This window comes from Drosophila hydei, unplaced genomic scaffold (assembly GCF_003285905.1).
Source record: "Drosophila hydei strain 15085-1641.00,03,60 unplaced genomic scaffold, DhydRS2 tig00000063-arrow-pilon, whole genome shotgun sequence".
In the NCBI taxonomy this organism is placed as follows: Eukaryota; Metazoa; Arthropoda; class Insecta; order Diptera; family Drosophilidae; genus Drosophila; species Drosophila hydei.
Window position 1 is genome coordinate 7,753,687 of NW_022045657.1, and position 17,734 is coordinate 7,771,420.

General features: G+C 40.0%; 4 protein-coding genes and 1 long non-coding RNA gene across 8 annotated transcripts; 1 reads left to right on the forward strand and 4 right to left on the reverse strand.

The window, feature by feature from the left end:
• Nucleotides 1-4,908: 4,908 nt before the first annotated feature.
• On the reverse strand, nucleotides 4,909-6,298 carry LOC111595846. Of its 4 annotated transcripts, none has more exons than XR_002751224.1 (4): nucleotides 5,956-6,298; nucleotides 5,345-5,880; nucleotides 5,172-5,274; nucleotides 4,909-5,053 (listed from the first exon to the last, which is right to left on the reverse strand). It is a non-coding gene; the product is annotated as an uncharacterized LOC111595846 (long non-coding RNA). The 4 variants fall into 4 exon arrangements; XR_002751223.2 differs by having other exon boundaries at nucleotides 4,909-5,100; XR_002751222.2 differs by having other exon boundaries at nucleotides 4,909-5,274; nucleotides 5,345-5,869.
• Nucleotides 6,299-10,249: 3,951 nt separating this feature from the next.
• LOC111595830 (uncharacterized transmembrane protein DDB_G0289901-like) lies at nucleotides 10,250-11,227 on the forward strand. The gene is made up of 2 exons (XM_030222885.1): nucleotides 10,250-10,279; nucleotides 10,346-11,227. The coding sequence occupies exons 1-2, from the start codon at nucleotides 10,265-10,267 to the stop codon at nucleotides 11,225-11,227; spliced, it is 897 nt and encodes a 298-aa protein (XP_030078745.1). The 5' UTR covers nucleotides 10,250-10,264.
• Nucleotides 11,228-12,282: 1,055 nt separating this feature from the next.
• Nucleotides 12,283-12,954, reverse strand: LOC111595907. The gene has a single exon (XM_023309854.1). The coding sequence runs from the start codon at nucleotides 12,952-12,954 to the stop codon at nucleotides 12,283-12,285; it is 672 nt and encodes a 223-aa protein (XP_023165622.1).
• A 939-nt stretch (nucleotides 12,955-13,893) lies between these two features.
• On the reverse strand, nucleotides 13,894-14,823 carry LOC111595792. Its single transcript, XM_023309682.2, has one exon. It carries the CDS (start codon nucleotides 14,756-14,758, stop codon nucleotides 14,018-14,020), a length of 741 nt encoding a protein of 246 aa, XP_023165450.1. The 5' UTR covers nucleotides 14,759-14,823; the 3' UTR covers nucleotides 13,894-14,017.
• A 1,456-nt stretch (nucleotides 14,824-16,279) lies between these two features.
• On the reverse strand, nucleotides 16,280-17,228 carry LOC111595757 (keratin, type I cytoskeletal 10-like). The gene has a single exon (XM_023309634.2). It carries the CDS (start codon nucleotides 17,226-17,228, stop codon nucleotides 16,293-16,295), a length of 936 nt encoding a protein of 311 aa, XP_023165402.2. The 3' UTR covers nucleotides 16,280-16,292.
• Nucleotides 17,229-17,734: the final 506 nt, after the last annotated feature.

Sequence of the window (17,734 nt, forward strand, 5' to 3'; positions counted from 1 at the left end):
AGCAAAGATAAAAGAAGTTTTGCAACTGCTGCCTACACAGGGCTAAGAGAATTCTTTGTCTTGTAAGCAGCAGCCGCCATTCCCATTTTTCAACATCTAAACTTTTTGTTTGATTTCAGTTGCCTCCAGTTGCCAACTCTTAACCCGCTTGCTTCTTTAAGCCTTCGTATATGGGTCACAGCATGTTGTGCCGGCTGCGTGCAGATAAACGCAACGCTTCGCCCATCCTCAACTGCATTACTCTGCAACTTTTTGTATGCTATATAAATCATGTTGATCGAGTGAACGCTGTCATCTCTAATATTAAGGCAAATGAAACAAAAGCGAAATTAAATGAAATAAGTGAAGCCTTTTTTTAAATTTTCAAACTTTTAAAAAAAGCAGCTACAATAAAGAAAGCTAGAAATTTAATTTGCATATAAATCGAAATAATTTTGTTTAACTTAGCAAAGATGGAGGAACACTTAACGAATGATATTTAGGTCAAGTTGACTCATGAATAATTGAGGAAAAGTCAATCACATAAAATTCCTAAAATAACTCTTAGAATGGCTAAAGGTAAATAGAACGTATGTGAAGGTAAAATACCAATAAAATGTAGGACAACGGTATACTTATTTAATTAAAAGCCCTGAAGTCAAGCGCATATAAAAAAGTAGCTGGAAAGTGAGTCAATATGCGCTCTGTAAAGTGTTTTTTTAACTTTTATATTTTAATCAATTATCCACACATATATAAATACGAGCTATGCAGTTGATAAAGTAATTGCATTTCAAAAAATTAGGTTTCCATTTATTATATTTGAGGACCAAGAGAAACATGGCAAGGCAACAAGAAACTCATAACTTGTTGCACCTCCCTTTGAGCATAATTCATTTGTCAACTAGCCATTGCCGTCGCCCTCGCCATCGCCATCGCCAACGCCTTCGTCCCCGCGACTATGGAATTGCACAGGCTGAGGCACGCTAATATGGTCAATGCCAACTGTTGCCAGTCAGACAGGGGTGGCCATTCAATTGCAGGATACCGGCTGCACGACTCTATAAATGCATCCGTTCCACTCTTGTCGTTTGGCTCCCGTTGCTTCCATAAAAGTCAAGTGCATGTTGGGCTGGCACGGTTCCAAACGGCTGCGCATCGGCAACGGAAACGGAAACGCGAAAAAAATGGCAATGGCGAAGGCGGCGCTGCCACAGAGAAATCCCAACCTCGCCCTACCAGCAACTAAGTGGCAAAACATGAACAAAAACTTTGCTCGTTGTGCGGCCGACAAGTTGAAACTAATGACAATTTTGTTGTAATTAGTTGCGGCTTTTACAGCTCTGCGACGCGACGCTAACAAATAAGTTGTCAGAGAACTTAAGTTTAGCAATTTTCATAGTTTTCGTCGCTGGAATTTGCGGCTAGCAATCTTTTTGCTCTGGTACAAATTTGCCGGAAATGAAATTCATTTGTTTTTCTTGCCCCAAAATTGTTGGAGCTCTGGTTGCAAGTCAGCTGCAATAGGCGTGGACGTGTAAGTGGACATGGACGTGGATGTGGATGTGGGCACAAGCATGATCTTGGGCATTACTCGGTTACATTCTGCATGCGCCGTCAACTCAAAGGCATGCATGGTTTTGGGCTTGGGCAGGACTTGCCAAATATTTCAAAGCTTGCCCAGCACCTGCCTTTTAATTATTTTTAATAGCATGCAGCTGCTCTTGACGTGCAATAAAACACATCTACTCATTTTACTTGCTTCCGGTATACATTTGCAAAATAGCCAGTTGAAGCTTACCTGTAATGTCATTCATAAATTACATTGTTTTTGTTGTCAAAAGTGTCCTAATTGCTGACATTTACATGATATATGGGTTCAGGCACAATGTTTTATGAATGAAACAAGAATAAGTTAGATAGGCCAAAATATTTGCTTACAATTCTAAATATGAGTATGTCACTTAAATTAAATACGTGTTTATGCATATTGAGTATAGAAATTTTGTGATGTGCCTGCAGCATTTGAGTAACCGTTATTCGGGGCATTTGAATTCTTCTGTAACTCGGTCACTTGGTGAGCTGATTTGCCAACAGTAGCAATTTGCTTAAATTATTATCATAAATTCTCAATTTTTAATTCAATTTATCAAATTCGTTTTTCGCATTGTTAGCCTTGCTCAACCGCATTTGCAATGCGCACTTAACAGTCGCATTGTACGGTTTATTTGTGGGTCTTATCGTTGGGTTTACTTAGTGGTTGTGAAGAACGATTTAAAGGCGCCCTCGCACAACGAAAGTGCGCAGCACTCACATTTTATGCGACCCAGTGATTCCTTATTTTATACGCAATATTTTCCTTCATTTTCTCAAACTCATGTGCGCACACGTCGAGCAACTGTTCGAATAGGCGGAATACCCACGCAACTTTAAGAGCTGCGTGTGCCTGGGGGAATAAAAGCCGAAGTGTGGCGCTGAGATAGAAAACCTTTATTATATTACGAATTGAATATTAAAGATGTGTCGCCTTGAATTGATACTCAAGTGAGGATTGGTTGTGCAACTGAATTTAATTGCGTTTTGCTATAGCATTGACTTATAACATATGCACAAATGGACAACCCCAAACATGTTGGAAAAACAGTTGAGCTTAACATTTTAATGAAAATTTGCATATGGCCGCGTGTGCCGTACTCTGCGTGCCCACGTACATACAGAATATTACATTCATTTGCATATCATAAAAATTCATTTTGTTACAATTTTAGTGTTGTTTTAAAATTGAGCAACCGCAAAGTTTTCCGTTGCATTCTAAACAGAAAGTAGAGAAGCTGGCTTGTCTAGCAGTGCGAATGTTATTAAAAGAGCTCCGACTCGATTCACTGCCCAGTTTGTCTCTCAATCTGCTGTCCATGTCTGCATATAAAGTACGCCCTATTGTACTTGTCATTTCTCTGCACGTCCCTGTTTATCATGCCCGTCTCACGCTCCAGCTCAGGCTAGCACGCACATAAAATACATCAATGTGGCTGTAACTCAAGTGCAGACAAGTGGAGTTTGCGGGAACTCAAGGGGCTAAACAAGCACTCTGAAGTGACCATCTTGTAGCTTTGATTTAGTTGCATTTATGACAACTAGCCTTGTACATACTTGTTACTTAAGTTCTTCTCGTGCCTTAACTTGAATTTCTTCCGCAGTTGCTTGAAACTTTAAGATAATTGAAACAGTTGCAAAACTTAATGATGCTCTTTATTTTTCTTTTCCCTTGTGGTATTTCCTTTAATGCCATGACAGACACAAAAACCCAGGCCACAGACACAGATACAAACACTAACGGCTGCAAAGACCGACAATTTGGTGTCATTGTTCGGCCATTAGCTTTATTTTTATGTGGCAGAACGCATGTTGAAATATTGTTTATTTACTCAATTAACGCTAATTGCTTGGATCAATACATTTATATTTACCTTGCGCTCAAAGGCAACAACCCGAAGTGCCTAACGACTAACAGGTTGAGCAATCGAAGGACGAGTTTTCTGAACAGACAGCCGTTTTCATCGTTCTCGTTGCCGTCGTCGTCTTCGCTGCAAAGTAAGTCGCAGTAAGTCTCAGCTGCCATTAATAAAGTCATTACCGTCTGTCAATCTCCCGCATTCACTTATCAAATACTTGAAGCTACATCAAATTCAAATAACACAAATTCGAGCGCAATCGCAGCTGCAATATTCACGGTGAGCAATAAATTTGGAGGCTTTATCTTTTACTCTGACAAGCGGATGTTTCATTACGGACTGAGTGCCTGGGCGCCCTAAAAAGCAGGCAACGCTTTTTAAAACTGCTTATTAAACTTGCCAGCGTCACGTACCGTCAGGTCGAGCATGAACAGTGCGATAGGGTGCGGCAGGGTAGTATAGAGTTCTTGGTGCGATTTAGGTTTAAGTGGCTACTTTACAAAATAACGTCGCGTAAAATAAATTTCTTTTATGTACTCGCAAATTGCCAGTCAAAGTTTTCATATAAATAAATAGAAAATCGCTTCAACGACCAGAGAAAATACACAAAACTCAAAATACAAAAATAAAAGAAAAAGCAACGAAAACCAAGAACAAGATACAAAATAGCATTGCGGCTATTTGTAACAAGTGTCAATGCCGCTGCAACCACTATAAACCTAAAAATGTTCTTGCCACAAAAGCAAAATTTCTTTAAAAAACTTTTCCGGGGCGTGGCGAACGCGTTAGGCGTACTTATTGTTGCCAATGCTGATATTGTTGTTGTTCTTCTTTTTCTTTTCGAATGTATGTGTCTTCGTGGGTGCGCGTGTGGTTTGTGTGCGTGAGGCGTGGGTAAAGCTTAACGGCAATTGAATGCCAAGTTAAGTGGCAATGTGTGCGAAGGCGTTTTGCTTTTGCAATTTGCAATAACCAAAGCACGACCATAAAAATATAGTTGCCTGCCAGCCGCTCAGACAGAAACAGCCGGAGCCGAAAATATAAGAGAGAGAGACAGAGAGCGAGAGATGAAATACAATGAGTTTTTGATTACTTTGGAATTTCTTATTTGCCTTTTAGGCAGTCCCCAAAAAAAAAATTCGCACCCTGAAACTGTGCAAATATTGATAAGCGTTTGCTCGGCAGTCGACACCTTTTCATACACCCGATCTGGCTTACATGCGCACATTGCCAGAAACGTTCAGAAGCGATTTCTGCTCTGTGTTTTTTGGCCTACAGTTTCTCAATAATAAAACATGTAGGGATTTTATCAAGCTTCATTGACTGTATAAATATTTAAGGCTTGCATCTTTGTAGATAACTTTTTAACTATAGCAAATATTTTTTTATATATTTTTTACATGGATTGTTTTAAGGAAAATATTTGAATTTAGCATATATTAACCAAAAATTGAATATTCAAATTAGTTGTCTCAATTAGAAAGTCATCTGTAGTCTTTGGTTTCTTTTTTGCTCTGAACTTGGCCTTAACTTAAACTGAAATTTGTTGTCAGCATGTGGTGCTTGCCTAATGTCAGCACTGTCGCGGTGAGGTGTTTACGAGCGTAGACAAGGAAGGCGCGCTAAATTGAAGAATATTTTGCGTAATAAATTTGAAACGTGACGCACTCTGAAATACGTTCAAGCCAACTGTGACCCTGGACGAAGCTTATTGATAGAGCAAAAAATATCCAACAATACCTGCCTGCCTGCCTGCCATGCCTGCTCTTCCAATACACTTGGTACGCATAGATAACTGTCATCGTGGTGGTGGTCGGGCAGCAGCTACTGACAGCTCTGTCACCTGCGCACGTACGCAGAAAACAAAAAAATTGAATAAAAATACAGAAAAGTATTTGGCATTTGCTACTTACACGGTGCTGCTCATAAAATATCATAACCTATGCAAAGAATTTATGAATTCTCCATCAGTAGTCCCTGGTTAAACCACGATTTCCATATATTTGTCGCTGACCCAGATCATAAATTAAACAGACTTTGCAACGCGTGCGGTTGGTCAAAGAGAAACACGTGCATCGTTTTGCTGATTGATTAAACCGCGCGAAGATCCACATCGCAGCATCAACAACAACGTTTCAGGAATTGTTATTACATCGTTTGCTAGTTTTCCCATTTTGGCACACTTCGAATCGGCTGCTCATCAAATAGCTGGCAAGGGATGTTGATGTCAAGTGGACAGGCAGCCGGACGAATGGCACACGTGCCAAAGTCACTTTTGATATAACTATATGATGGCAGCACTTAATATGCACCTCAGTAAGTTGAGGGCTGGGTGTATCCGTCTGCTCAGCCAAAGCCTCTAGACGTGACGAGTACGGGCAGCGCGTACTTTGGAAAGAATCCTGAACTCATTGTCATGTACGGCGCATAAACAGCAACTGTGGGCAGGCTATATAGTGAGCAAAAGTAATACTCAATACGACCATTTAAAAAAAGCAAGCAAGCTCACATCAAGTATACGCACCGTGTGCTTTCACTCGCAGCATAACAAGCTGCAGAGCTGCCGTCTACTGAAAATATTACACAAATAAAAGCTAGAGAAAGACTGAGACTGAGAGGAAGCTCAAAATCCTTATTACAGTCAGCGGACAAACAATGAAAATTCACTGTGGGTGGTTCTCGGTAATTGTGCTGACACAGCGTGAATTCGTTATGTAACTAGCATAATTCTTGCCAAGTAAATGAAATATAACAATAATATTTTCCACAAGTGTCCAGACCTAGACTAAACATTCTCACCATTCCCATATAATCTTAGAATTAATTAATTTAAATAGAAATTGAATTTAATTCTGCTTGTTTTCACTGCAAATGACAACAAATTACTAGCAACTTACAACATTTTTTAAAAGATATTTCACAAATTATCAAAGTAAATAAACTAAATTTAACTTTGCTACTTTAAAATATTAAATTTTCTTTAAAGATTAGCTCTTATTATGAGAGTATTACGATCAACATATATAATAATTTAAATCAATATGTGTACTTTCAACATATTTAAGTCTTTTTTATATGTTTTTCTGAAATGGAAAACTAAAAACTTATATTCTTAAAGTGATAATCTGCGGTCGATTGGTCCGTAGCTTTTCCAACGCATTGAATCCATTAGAAATGCAAATCAGCTATGGTCCCAACTTCAAGTTCAATCTGACCATAAAATTCATAACGGGTGTGCGCGCCTCGAAAAGGCCAACAACCAGGTGATAGTCGAAGTCAAAAGTTGTCTAGTTTGTTAACCCGTTTTTCGGCCAGAGGCCAACGGCCAAATGCAGCAACCTTACCTGATGCGACGCTCTATTGGGAGATTATTTATTCCACATTGTATTATTTTTATCGTAACTGCGCTCCATCCATGAACATCTTTCATGAAACACACTGGAGTCCAAATTTATGACAATAGACTGACATGCATGTGTATGTGCGTGAGTGGGTGCTTTATTTTCTAATTACAGAACATTTGCACAGCTCTGTGTGCGTGTGTATGTGTGTAGTTAATGTTTTGTATGTTTATATTAAAAGCCGTCGTATTCGTTGCTTAATAAATTAAACGACAATTTGCACATGCAGAATTCGCTGGCTGCTTGTCAATGTAGTTGTTGTCATTACACATTTGTTGTTGTTGCTGTTGGTGTTGGCACTGGTTGGTTCTGCCAGCACTCGTAAAGTGCTGTTTAGCTACAATCCTTACGCGCAAATGAGTTTGAAAGGGCCGCCGCTTCGTGAATAGCACGACGAGGACATTATGTGTGGGCATTATGTGTAGGCATGTTTGCAATTAAAATAAAAAGCAGCCCACATGTGTCAGCTATATATGGTACGTACACTGTACTAAATGCCAAGATGCTCTTAGTCGCGATTATGGCTAAGACCCTGTCCTCAAGCAGGCAACACAAATAAGTTATTGCCTACTTGTGGGCGATGGGGCACTCGCAATAAGCTGCGAATTTATGTGCTTCCTTACTTGAAGGTGATATTCGAAGTTAGCTTATTACGCGGTATACGGGGTATTTATTAGTTGTACATGCATTCGTTTTAACGTCGATCTCAATTGTTTGTGGTAATTTTATGCCTGATTTATTGCTATAAAATATGTGTTCGCCGTAGTCTCATTTTTTATGTTCATCTTGTTGATAATAATTTTACGCTTATTTGCCCAACAATCAGCCGTTGTCGTCGTCGATAGTTGATTGTTTACACAAAATACTTTGACCGTTATGGCAAATAGACAGATAAATTGGGCAGAGATAAATAAACACAATAATTTGATTTGATTTTTTTTATATTCATAGGTGACGAGTTATTAAAGTTTGATATTTTATGAGCTTAACTTCTCGTTTTGGCTTTTTAGGTTTTTTTTTATTGCGGCTTGCAATAATTGCCACAATTTATTTGCATGCCAAGCTTGCCAAATTTGCATTTGTTTAAATTCACTTTGATGCTGTTTAAAACTTTGGTTTTTTTGGCATGCGGAAACGTTCTTGAAAGAAGTCCTTAACTGGCGGCAGCTCAAACATTTATGCAAATTCGATGAAAGAACTAAACAAACTCGTTAAACTGGCAGCAACTAATGACAGCAGATTTGCAATATTTTTAGATAAACTTAGGAATTTAGAGAATCAGCTAATGCTCCAATTTATAGCAAGGTGGTAATTAAATTTTTCACTAATATCTGACAACAAATGAAGGCTTCGTCTGCCCCTGCTAAGAATCGCATTAATTAAATTATAGTTATTGACTCAGATTTTATTACTGCAGTTTCATCTGTGCAGGCTAAGTAGGCTTGAAAAGTGTTTGGATAAACTAGATCGATTGACCCGTCGGGCCTGTGGGATATTAAAATAAAACGCTGCTGTCAGCTCGGTCCCGGGGTTGGCTACAATTTATTCATTTATGGACGCTGCGAAGTTGTCCAACGGCTAATATCAATTGTTGTTTTTGTGCGTAGTATAGGGCGCCTGTTTTTTATATTTATGTTTTTCTCTTTTTTTTCAGCTTTTGTGTTTTTGTTTTTATGTTGTCGCTGCTTGCATCTTTGATGTGCGTGTGGCGCCCGAGACCTTGAAATTGTAGCTGGTTTATTTTAATATGTTTACATTTGTTTAGTTTGCATATGACATTGCCACCAGCGCTAGGCGGTGGCAGCGGCAGCATCAGCAGCAGCCGAAATGCCGAGCATGCCATCAGAGAGCAGCGCAGCAGACTGAATGGCTTAGTGGTCTGGGCGGAGTCGTAAACAAAACAAAGACAAATTATTTTTGTGTTTAGGCTGTGGCTACGACTCTGAGGCCTGATTGACAACTTTTCCAGTGTGGTCAAAAGAAGACAAAAACAATTTGCGAAGTCATGAATGGAAAGGGAAATTGATGAGAATCACAAAAGAATTTACACAGTCCATTAATAGTAGTTAAGGCTATCAGAGCTTACCGGTTCGATAATGCGAAAGATGCTGGTATATGTATGCTAAAAAGACCACTCTGTGATTAGTCATAGCTAAAATTATCATTGATATGCATCTTTGAGGCGCCGATGATTTGCAAATCTATTCAGTTATCTTAGTTATGGATCTTTCGAATTTTAATGCTGAAAACATTTTATTATGCAAATGGATTCAATTTCAAATATGTTGTTGGCATTTATTTATCTATAGCAGGGCTCAAAGAGTCAAAAACAATAATTTTTATGATATCAATAAAGCATGATGAAAACGTGATAATCGCTGATCAGATTAAATGGTCGTCGCCTGGCGCCAGCTGATTACCGTCGCATAGCTTCAGGTGACGAACAGTTAAAACGTCAAGGTCGCAACGCTTGTTAACTTTATGTCTTATATTTTGGCCGACTGCCTATCGGGCAAACAACAAACAGCATTGAGGGCTAAACGGATGCGCAAAAAACTCAAAAGATTCGAATATTTCTTTCTGTTCGTGGCTCCGAGTGTCTTATAGATGTTGATGCCATTGTTTTATTTACATTCCTTTGAATGTAACTCGATAGATTTTACTGCAAAGATTGAAATTTATACCAAAACTAGTCGCCATAACCGATTGGGAATTTCCAAACTAGAAATCTCCGCAGCAGACTATCTCAAAATATATACTTACCCGACTCGGAATTTTAATCGTCTCGAACTTGTTTTGATGCGCCGCCAATCCACCAGTATCGACATCGATCGGCACCATCCACATTTTTTGCATACAAATATGTATGAAGAAAATAATTTCTTTTATTAAAATCATAGTGAAACACACGAAATTATCTTAACTCGTTTTGTTGATGGCAATGCCAATGCCAATGCTGAGCCTGGTCGTAATCTCGTCCCTAGTTGGTTTACCAATGCGACTCTCTTGAGCAAGGGCTGTAGCTCATTTGCATAGTGCAGACAGCGATATTTGCAAGAATAGGCCTGTTAGAGGTGCGCTACGACGTTAACATTGTTGACATTGTTTCTATTGCTTTGGTTCGTCTTTCAGGGCTCGCTGTTCAATCAATAGACAAAAGCAGCAAAAGAAGTTAATGCTAAATGCTTCGAGCTTTGAGAGGGACAGCAGATACCGCTGTGTCGACTACAATAACAACAACTGCACGGCAGCAGCCACAACAGCAGCAGCTGAAGCAGCAGCAACGACCATCGCGGCTCGGTCTCTGCATGAACTTGAGCGCAGTCGAGTGACACAGTTTGGTTGTTTTCGTATAAATAGTAGACACAATAGTGCTTCAAACGTCAGATACAACCTAACAGTTAAACTCAAAGAACTTCAGTAAAATTCAAGATGCGTGCATTCATTGTAAGTATCCAGGAACTAACTACGAGCCTCATTTAGGATTACCTCAATCATTTCTTCTGCGCGCAGGTTATGTGCATTGTGGCAGTCGCCTACGCCGATAAGCTGGGCTATAATTACCAGCCAGTGAGGCACTCTGACTCTGGACTGTCCTTCAGCCCAGGAATTGGGGGAGGCAGCATTGGAGATGGAATAAGTGGTGCATTGATTGGAGGTGGCAGCGGAAACCTTGGTGGTATCTCCGGAGGCAGCCTCGGTGGTATCTCCGGAGGCAACCTCGGTGGTATCTCCGGAGGCAACCTCGGTGGTATCTCCGGAGGCAACCTCGGCGGTATCTCCGGAGGCAACCTCGGTGGTATCTCCGGAGGCAACCTCGGTGGTATCTCCGGTGGCAATATCGGTGGATTGTCTGGCGGTAATCTCGATGCTCCCGTCTCATACAACGCACCTGCCCCAGCTGCTGAATTACAGAAGGAATTCTTCACCTACACCGCCAATGAACAGGACTTTGATGAGCCACAAGCTTTGGATAAGGTTTCCAACTCTCTGAACAAGGGTCTGCGTGTTGTCTTCATCAAGGGGCCTGAAAACCGTGGTCTGGAGAACGCTGCTCTGGCTCTGGCTAAACAGGCCGCCCAGCAGGAGACCGCCATCTACGTTCTGAACAAGCAGGCCGACATCAGCGATCTGGCCAACAAACTGAATGCCATCCGCAGCAACACCAACAACAAACCCGAAGTGCACTTCGTCAAGTATCGCACTCCTGAGGATGCTGCCAATGCACAGCGTGCCATTCAAGGACAATACGACTCTTTGGGCGGATCCAGCCAGTCTCACAATGGAGGTGTTGCTCCTGTTCTCAACTTCGCTTCCCAGGGTCCGGCTCGTCAGATTAACGCAAAGTCGCCCGATAATGCCTACTTGCCCACCTCGATTTTCCGTCGTGTCTAAATTTAATGTTAGATTTAGATCAAATGAATGATAATGACAGCGATCTTTGACTGATTTTTAACCTAGTTTTTGTTGAATAATACTTAAATAAATTCTCTTTTCCTACATTTTATTTGAAATTTATGAGTATTTTAATTTATTTTATTAAATATTAATTACTCAGAAATATTTGGAAACTGTTTGGTTCACAGAGGCGTAGGACAATTTAGTTTCTGAATCAATGCATTTACCAAACTTAGTCTTATTCACGGTTTTACTGAGAAATTAATAATTATGTTTTGTGTTCAATTCGCTAATATGGATAGCGAGAAGCAGCAAAGACAACGATAATAAGTGTCTGGGTTTCTTGCTGGTAATCCGTATCTGAGACTGAGTTTGATCAAGTAATAATCTACACTTATGTCCTTGCATTTACAAATTGGTTTTTTATTTTATGTATTTATTTATTGATATCTTAGCAAAATATAATGTCTACTCTTAAAGATTACACGATAAGAATTATCATAGGAACAATTTGTCAAACATTCAGTTTATGATTTGGAATCTTGATTATCCTGACATATCTCACTAAGCTATAAAGTTACTTTATGTGACGTATATAAGTTATATATTCAACTAAAAATCGGATTCCAATATATTCTCTCAAGAATGTATTGTAGAACACAGTTAGAGTTTTTAAAGATAATTCTCTAAGAAAAAGTCAATAAACAAATCATCTATTGGGGAAGGCATAAAGTAAAAGTGTATAATACAGATTTATCTCACAAACCAAATGATAAAATATATATTTAATTACTAAAACATGTATATATTTATATATATATATACCTTAAGGATGATGAACATAAAATTTGGTCAGATGATGCTGTCCTTCGTAAAAATTAAACTGTTTTCTCAATGAGATAAATTCCTATTCTCTTCTTATAATTCAGATTTTATTTTCATTTTGTGCACTAAAAGTAAAAGTAAAAAGTTAGCAAAGCCTATTAATTTTATTTAACAAATCGATCAGCATTTAATATTCCCTAATTATTTATATAATTTCACTAAGTTCTCTATTTATGGCGCAGACGATTCAGAATTGATGACGGTAAGTAATTGGTGTCGGGCTCCTGGATCTGTCCATTGCGGACAGGCGACGATGAACGGGATGCAAAGTTGAGGGCATTGGCGATGCCACCGTTGATGTTTTGACTAGTGCCACCAAGCGAATCATATTGGCTCTGGATAGCTTTTTGTGCATTGACAGCATCTTCGGGGGTGCGGTACTTAACGAAGTGCACCTCGGGCTTGGCATTCGCATTCTGACGCACGGCATTGAATTTGTTTGCCAATTCGTCGAGGTCGGGTTGCCTGTGAAGCAAATAGATTGCAGTCTGCTGCTCGGCAGCCTGTTTGGCCAGAGCCAGGACAGCCTTCTCGTAGCCGCGATTCTCCGGAGCCTTGATAAAGATTACACGCACGCTCTTTTTAACCGCAGCAGCTATCTTTCGTGCTGCATCAGGATCGTCAAAGTCTGCCTCATTGGCACGGAATGAAAAGAATTCCTTATGAATGCCGCCTTGGGGCGCCACGTTGTAGCTTACTGGGCCACCTAGACCAGATACCAAGCCGGCAGTATTGTCAATGGCATCGGTGACAATGGCCGTGCTGCCGGGTCTGTAGTTATAGCCCAAGCGAGCGGCACTAACTGTTGCCGTTAAATACAATACAATCAAAGCACGCATCTTGCCTGTTTCTACGGTTCTGCTAGAATGCTGGCCCTCTCTATATTAACATAGCTTTTATACCGCCAACGCTGCCAGTTGCTATATTTAGCCTAGTTGATCTAACTGAATTAAGTCGTCTCGCTCTATTGTGCTATTTGTTGATGCGTCCGGCCATTCGCTAGCTGAAGACCCCGACTCCGATCGGAGCCAGACGACGACTGTGACCACGACTATGACCACGACCACGTCTACAACAACTATTCGTGACTGGTGATTGGCCAGCTGGTTTTTGGAATGTTGTTAATCTGCTAACATAATTTCGCTCTTAACACATTTAGCACATTGTTTTGAGCAGCTTCAATCGTGCCGCCGATGTCGACGCTGTCGCGTCTGTTTCCGATTGGCGATTGGCTGATCGTGATTCACCCATAATTGGGCTATAATTTATGCATAGAATTCAGCTAACTCAAGTCCAAACGACAGACTTTTTCGTTATATTTCGGATATACAGAATCGCATATTAATATAATGATATTATCAAAAAAGTGATCGTCAGCACAATAAAATTAATGATTGAATTCGTTTCTTTTGCTCTTATAGTATACAGGTTTTGGTCAAAGTAAATCTTGAGAGTTCCTCATATGTGGTGTTAGGTGTTGTTTGTTTGTTCGACTCTCAAAATTCCTTTCTAATTGTGTTTGGCACACGGCAAGGTGACAATAAAATCAGGTCACCTAACGGTTTATGTTTACCAAACGACCTCCAGTAATATAAGAGATCCATTTAACATAAGCTGGTGGATCGAATTTAATTATTTACATCTCTGCAAAGTAAACTATTCCGAAATTCTAGTTATTTTTAAGTATGTGTTATTTAAGACGGTTTCCCGTAGCTATTCTCTTTTAATTAAAGCATAATAGCTTTGTTAGTTTGTGTTTTAGGTGTACTCCCATTAAGTAGACAATGTAAAATTTCGATTTAAAATTATTTCATATTTATTTTTGAATTTATGCAATAGTCAACAATTGGTATTAATAAAGTTCACAACATTTGTCAGTATATAATTAAACTGAACATTAATTTAACGACGCAGACGACGGAAGATCGATGTGGGCAGATATGAGTTGTCGGGGCTTTGGGCAGTCACCTGACGTTCGGGACCCCGGGATGCGAAGTTCAATACTTGGGCAACACCACCATCAAGAGCCTTGGAGGAGCCACCTAGCTGATCATATTGTCCTTGAATGGCGCGCTGTGCGTTAGCTGCATCTTCAGGAGTGCGATACTTAACGAAGTGCACCTCGGGCTTGTTGTTGGTGTTGCTGCGGATGGCATTCAGTTTGTTGGCCAGATCGCTGATGTCGGCCTGCTTGTTCAGCACATAGATTGCGGTCTCCTGCTGGGCGGCTTGTTTGGCCAGAGCCAGAGCAGCGTTCTCCAAGCCACGGTTCTCGGGTCCCTTTATGAAAACAACACGCAGAGCTTTGTTCAGAGAGTTGGAAACCTTATCCAAAGCTTGTGGCTCATCGAAGTCATTTTCGTTGGCGGTGAAGGTGTAGAACTCCTTTTCCAATTCGGCAGCTGGGGCGGGGGGGGTGTAAGAGACTGGAGCATCAATAGAGCCGGGGGACAGGTTGGGGACAAGTCCACCAATACCGCCAATTCTATTCAAAGAGCCATCGTCACCTCCAATCAGAGGGCCACTTATTGCGCTACCGTCATTTCCACCCACATAGCCACCGGTGATTCCAATGTTTGAACGTGCAACGGGCTGATAGTTATATCCCAGTTTATCGGCGCAGGCAGCGGCAACCAAGCACATAATCTTTAGGAGTTTACAGAATAAATGATATATCCAGCTACAGATCCTTTGTACTTACAATAAAAGCACGCATCTTAATGTCAAATATTTCTTTTTTGGTTCTTCTACCTCGAGCTACGAATTGCTTCTGTCTTCTGCTTGGAGCAGTGGTTATTATTTATACAAATCCATCTTCGAAGCTGATAAACACAAAACTGCCGCCTCGGTGTCGCTTGCATAGAAATCGCTTTGATGCCACTGTGTTTTGCCGCCTACAAAGCATTTTAACTCTACAGTTTTATGGTCGATTTGGAATTTTTGTTGCGTTTCAATGGGCAATGGCTGCGACTGCGACTACGGCTGATTGTTTTAGGTTATTCAAATTTTCGAGTTTTTTATTCAATAATTTTTACAAGAATTAATATAAAATTATAAAATTAATATGTGGTGAGCACATTGAACAAACTTTATATGCATATTGATGCTATAAAGATGGGTCATAATTATCTGTTATAAATCTAAAATAAATGTTTTTTCTAAATATTTCTGCAAGGCTACAAGCTTGTTTTATGTAGGACATATATTTTTGAGTCATTGATGGGAATTTCGATTAGCTATATTTGATGATATTGATTAATAAGTATGACATCAGGTCATATTTTAAGAGTCCATTTAGCGTTGAGACTGAAAACACTCTATATGCTTTAGTGCATCAGATTTGGCTCGTTCTTTTTAGTTGATTTAGTGCTTTCTTTGATTAAGCTAATGCTAAAGTTTCTTCAAAAAAATTATATTTGGCTATTGCTAAATGTACTCCAATTAAATAATATTTATATTAATTACTATTCTGATGTTACACAGAAGAATCAGTCTTGTAAGAGCTAAGCATACGAAATTTACTTAATAATTTGTCTTAACATAATATGTATAATATTTAATTTTAATTAAAAATGCCGTATTCCTGAAGAAAGGTAAGAACATTACAACCAACTTCATATAACTTGATTACAGTCTAAAACTAGAAATATTGATATTAAAAAATTATTTTTCAAATTCCCTCTATAAGATACATTTTTCCGATATGACTATATACACCAATGTAACCAAAGTAACGGGCAGTGCAGCTATACCGAGCTAGATCATTATATAATATTATATCTCTACTTATATCCAGTACTTTCCGGCGAGTATAGACACTAACAGTGTAAATTTCATTTATAAAGTTTTATTATATATTATACACATATTGCTGTAATATTTTTATGTATATGTCAACAACAAAGTGGATAACCATTTCAGTTTTCAATATATATTGCGGACTGTTTTTCTATTGTAAAACATTCGTCTTTCTTACTTAAGTGAAGTCTGCCTAATATTATTAACCATTTCAGTACTACAGGTTTTAGAAGTGATACAAGAATAAATTATTATATAAAACAATATATTTAAGGTTCGAACATTATTTTATTCATTTATATGTAATCAACAATTAATAGAATTATTCAACAAGCAGTCACTAGAGCTAGCACAGCTTTAGGGGTACTGTAGGAACACTTTACAAGCGACGGAACACCGATGAGGGCAGATACGAGTTATCAGGGCTCTGAGCATTCACCTGACGAGCTGGTCCTCGAGAAGCGAAATTTAAGGCGGGAGCAACACCACCATCGATAGACTGAGATGAACCTCCCAATTGATCGTATTGTCCTTGAATGGCACGCTGTGCATTGGCAGCATCCTCAGGAGTGCGATACTTGACGAAGTGCACTTCGGGTTTGTTGTTGGTGTTGCTGCGGATGGCATTCAGCTTGTTGGCCAGATCGCTGATGTCGGCCTGCTTGTTCAGAACGTAGATGGCGGTCTCCTGCTGGGCGGCCTGCTTAGCCAGAGCCAGAGCAGCGTTCTCCAGACCACGGTTTTCAGGCCCCTTGATGAAGACAACACGCAGACCCTTGTTCAGAGAGTTGGAAACCTTATCCAAAGCTTGTGGCTCATCAAAGTCCTGTTCATTGGCGGTGTAGGTGAAGAATTCCTTCTGTAATTCAGCAGCTGGGGCAGGTGCGTTGTATGAGACGGGAGCATTGAGATTACCGCCAGACAAGCCACCGCTGTTGCCCCCACCGAGACCACCGAGGTTGCCCCCGGCGAGACCGCCCAAATTACCTCCGGACAGACCGCCGAGGTTACCTCCAGACAGACCACCGAGGCTACCACCGGCGATACCACCAAGGTTTTCGTTGCCAATACTGCCACCATCAATGTTACTACCGCCAAGATTGGAATCGAAATCACTTGAGCCGCCACTTAGTCCACCCAGAGAGATACCCCCTAGACCTCCATTGGAACCGCTATCATAGCTACTTAGTGAGCCACTGTCAAGTCCCGCTCCACTTCCGCTGCCTGGATTGAATGATAATCCTGAGCCGGAGTGTCCAACAGGCTGATAGTTATATCCGAGCTTATCGGCGCAGGTAACTGCGATCAGGCACATAACCTATTTTAATGGCAGGGAAAATTGGTCCGTTAGTATATCCTTTAGTTTGAGTTGCATAAACTTACGATGAAAGCACGCATCTTGCTTCTGCTGATTATGTTCTCTTGCTTTGAGGCTGTTTTGGTTTCTGTCTCATACCGCTACCGCGGATAATATTTATACAAATCTGACTTCGAGGCTGTTAGCTTGGTTTCTCGTTAAACACAATGCGGCGACGTCGCAAAATGTTTTCCGCATACAAGAAGCAGCGTTCTTCTTTTGTCTCGGCGCCTGGCGCGACAATTCGGCTTTGCATAAAAGATATTATAAGGAAAGTAATAAAAATCAAAATCGTGAGCATAAAAATGCAATATTTTTGCGCAGAGCGGCAAAAGAAATCTGAATGTTAAGCAAAGCCGAAAACAAAATGTTTGTAATTTTATGTTTAATTCATTTGGTTTATTTTATTGTGTGTTCGTAAAATGGAGGAAACAAAAACAATAGTCCAGCGTCGTCGGCGAAAT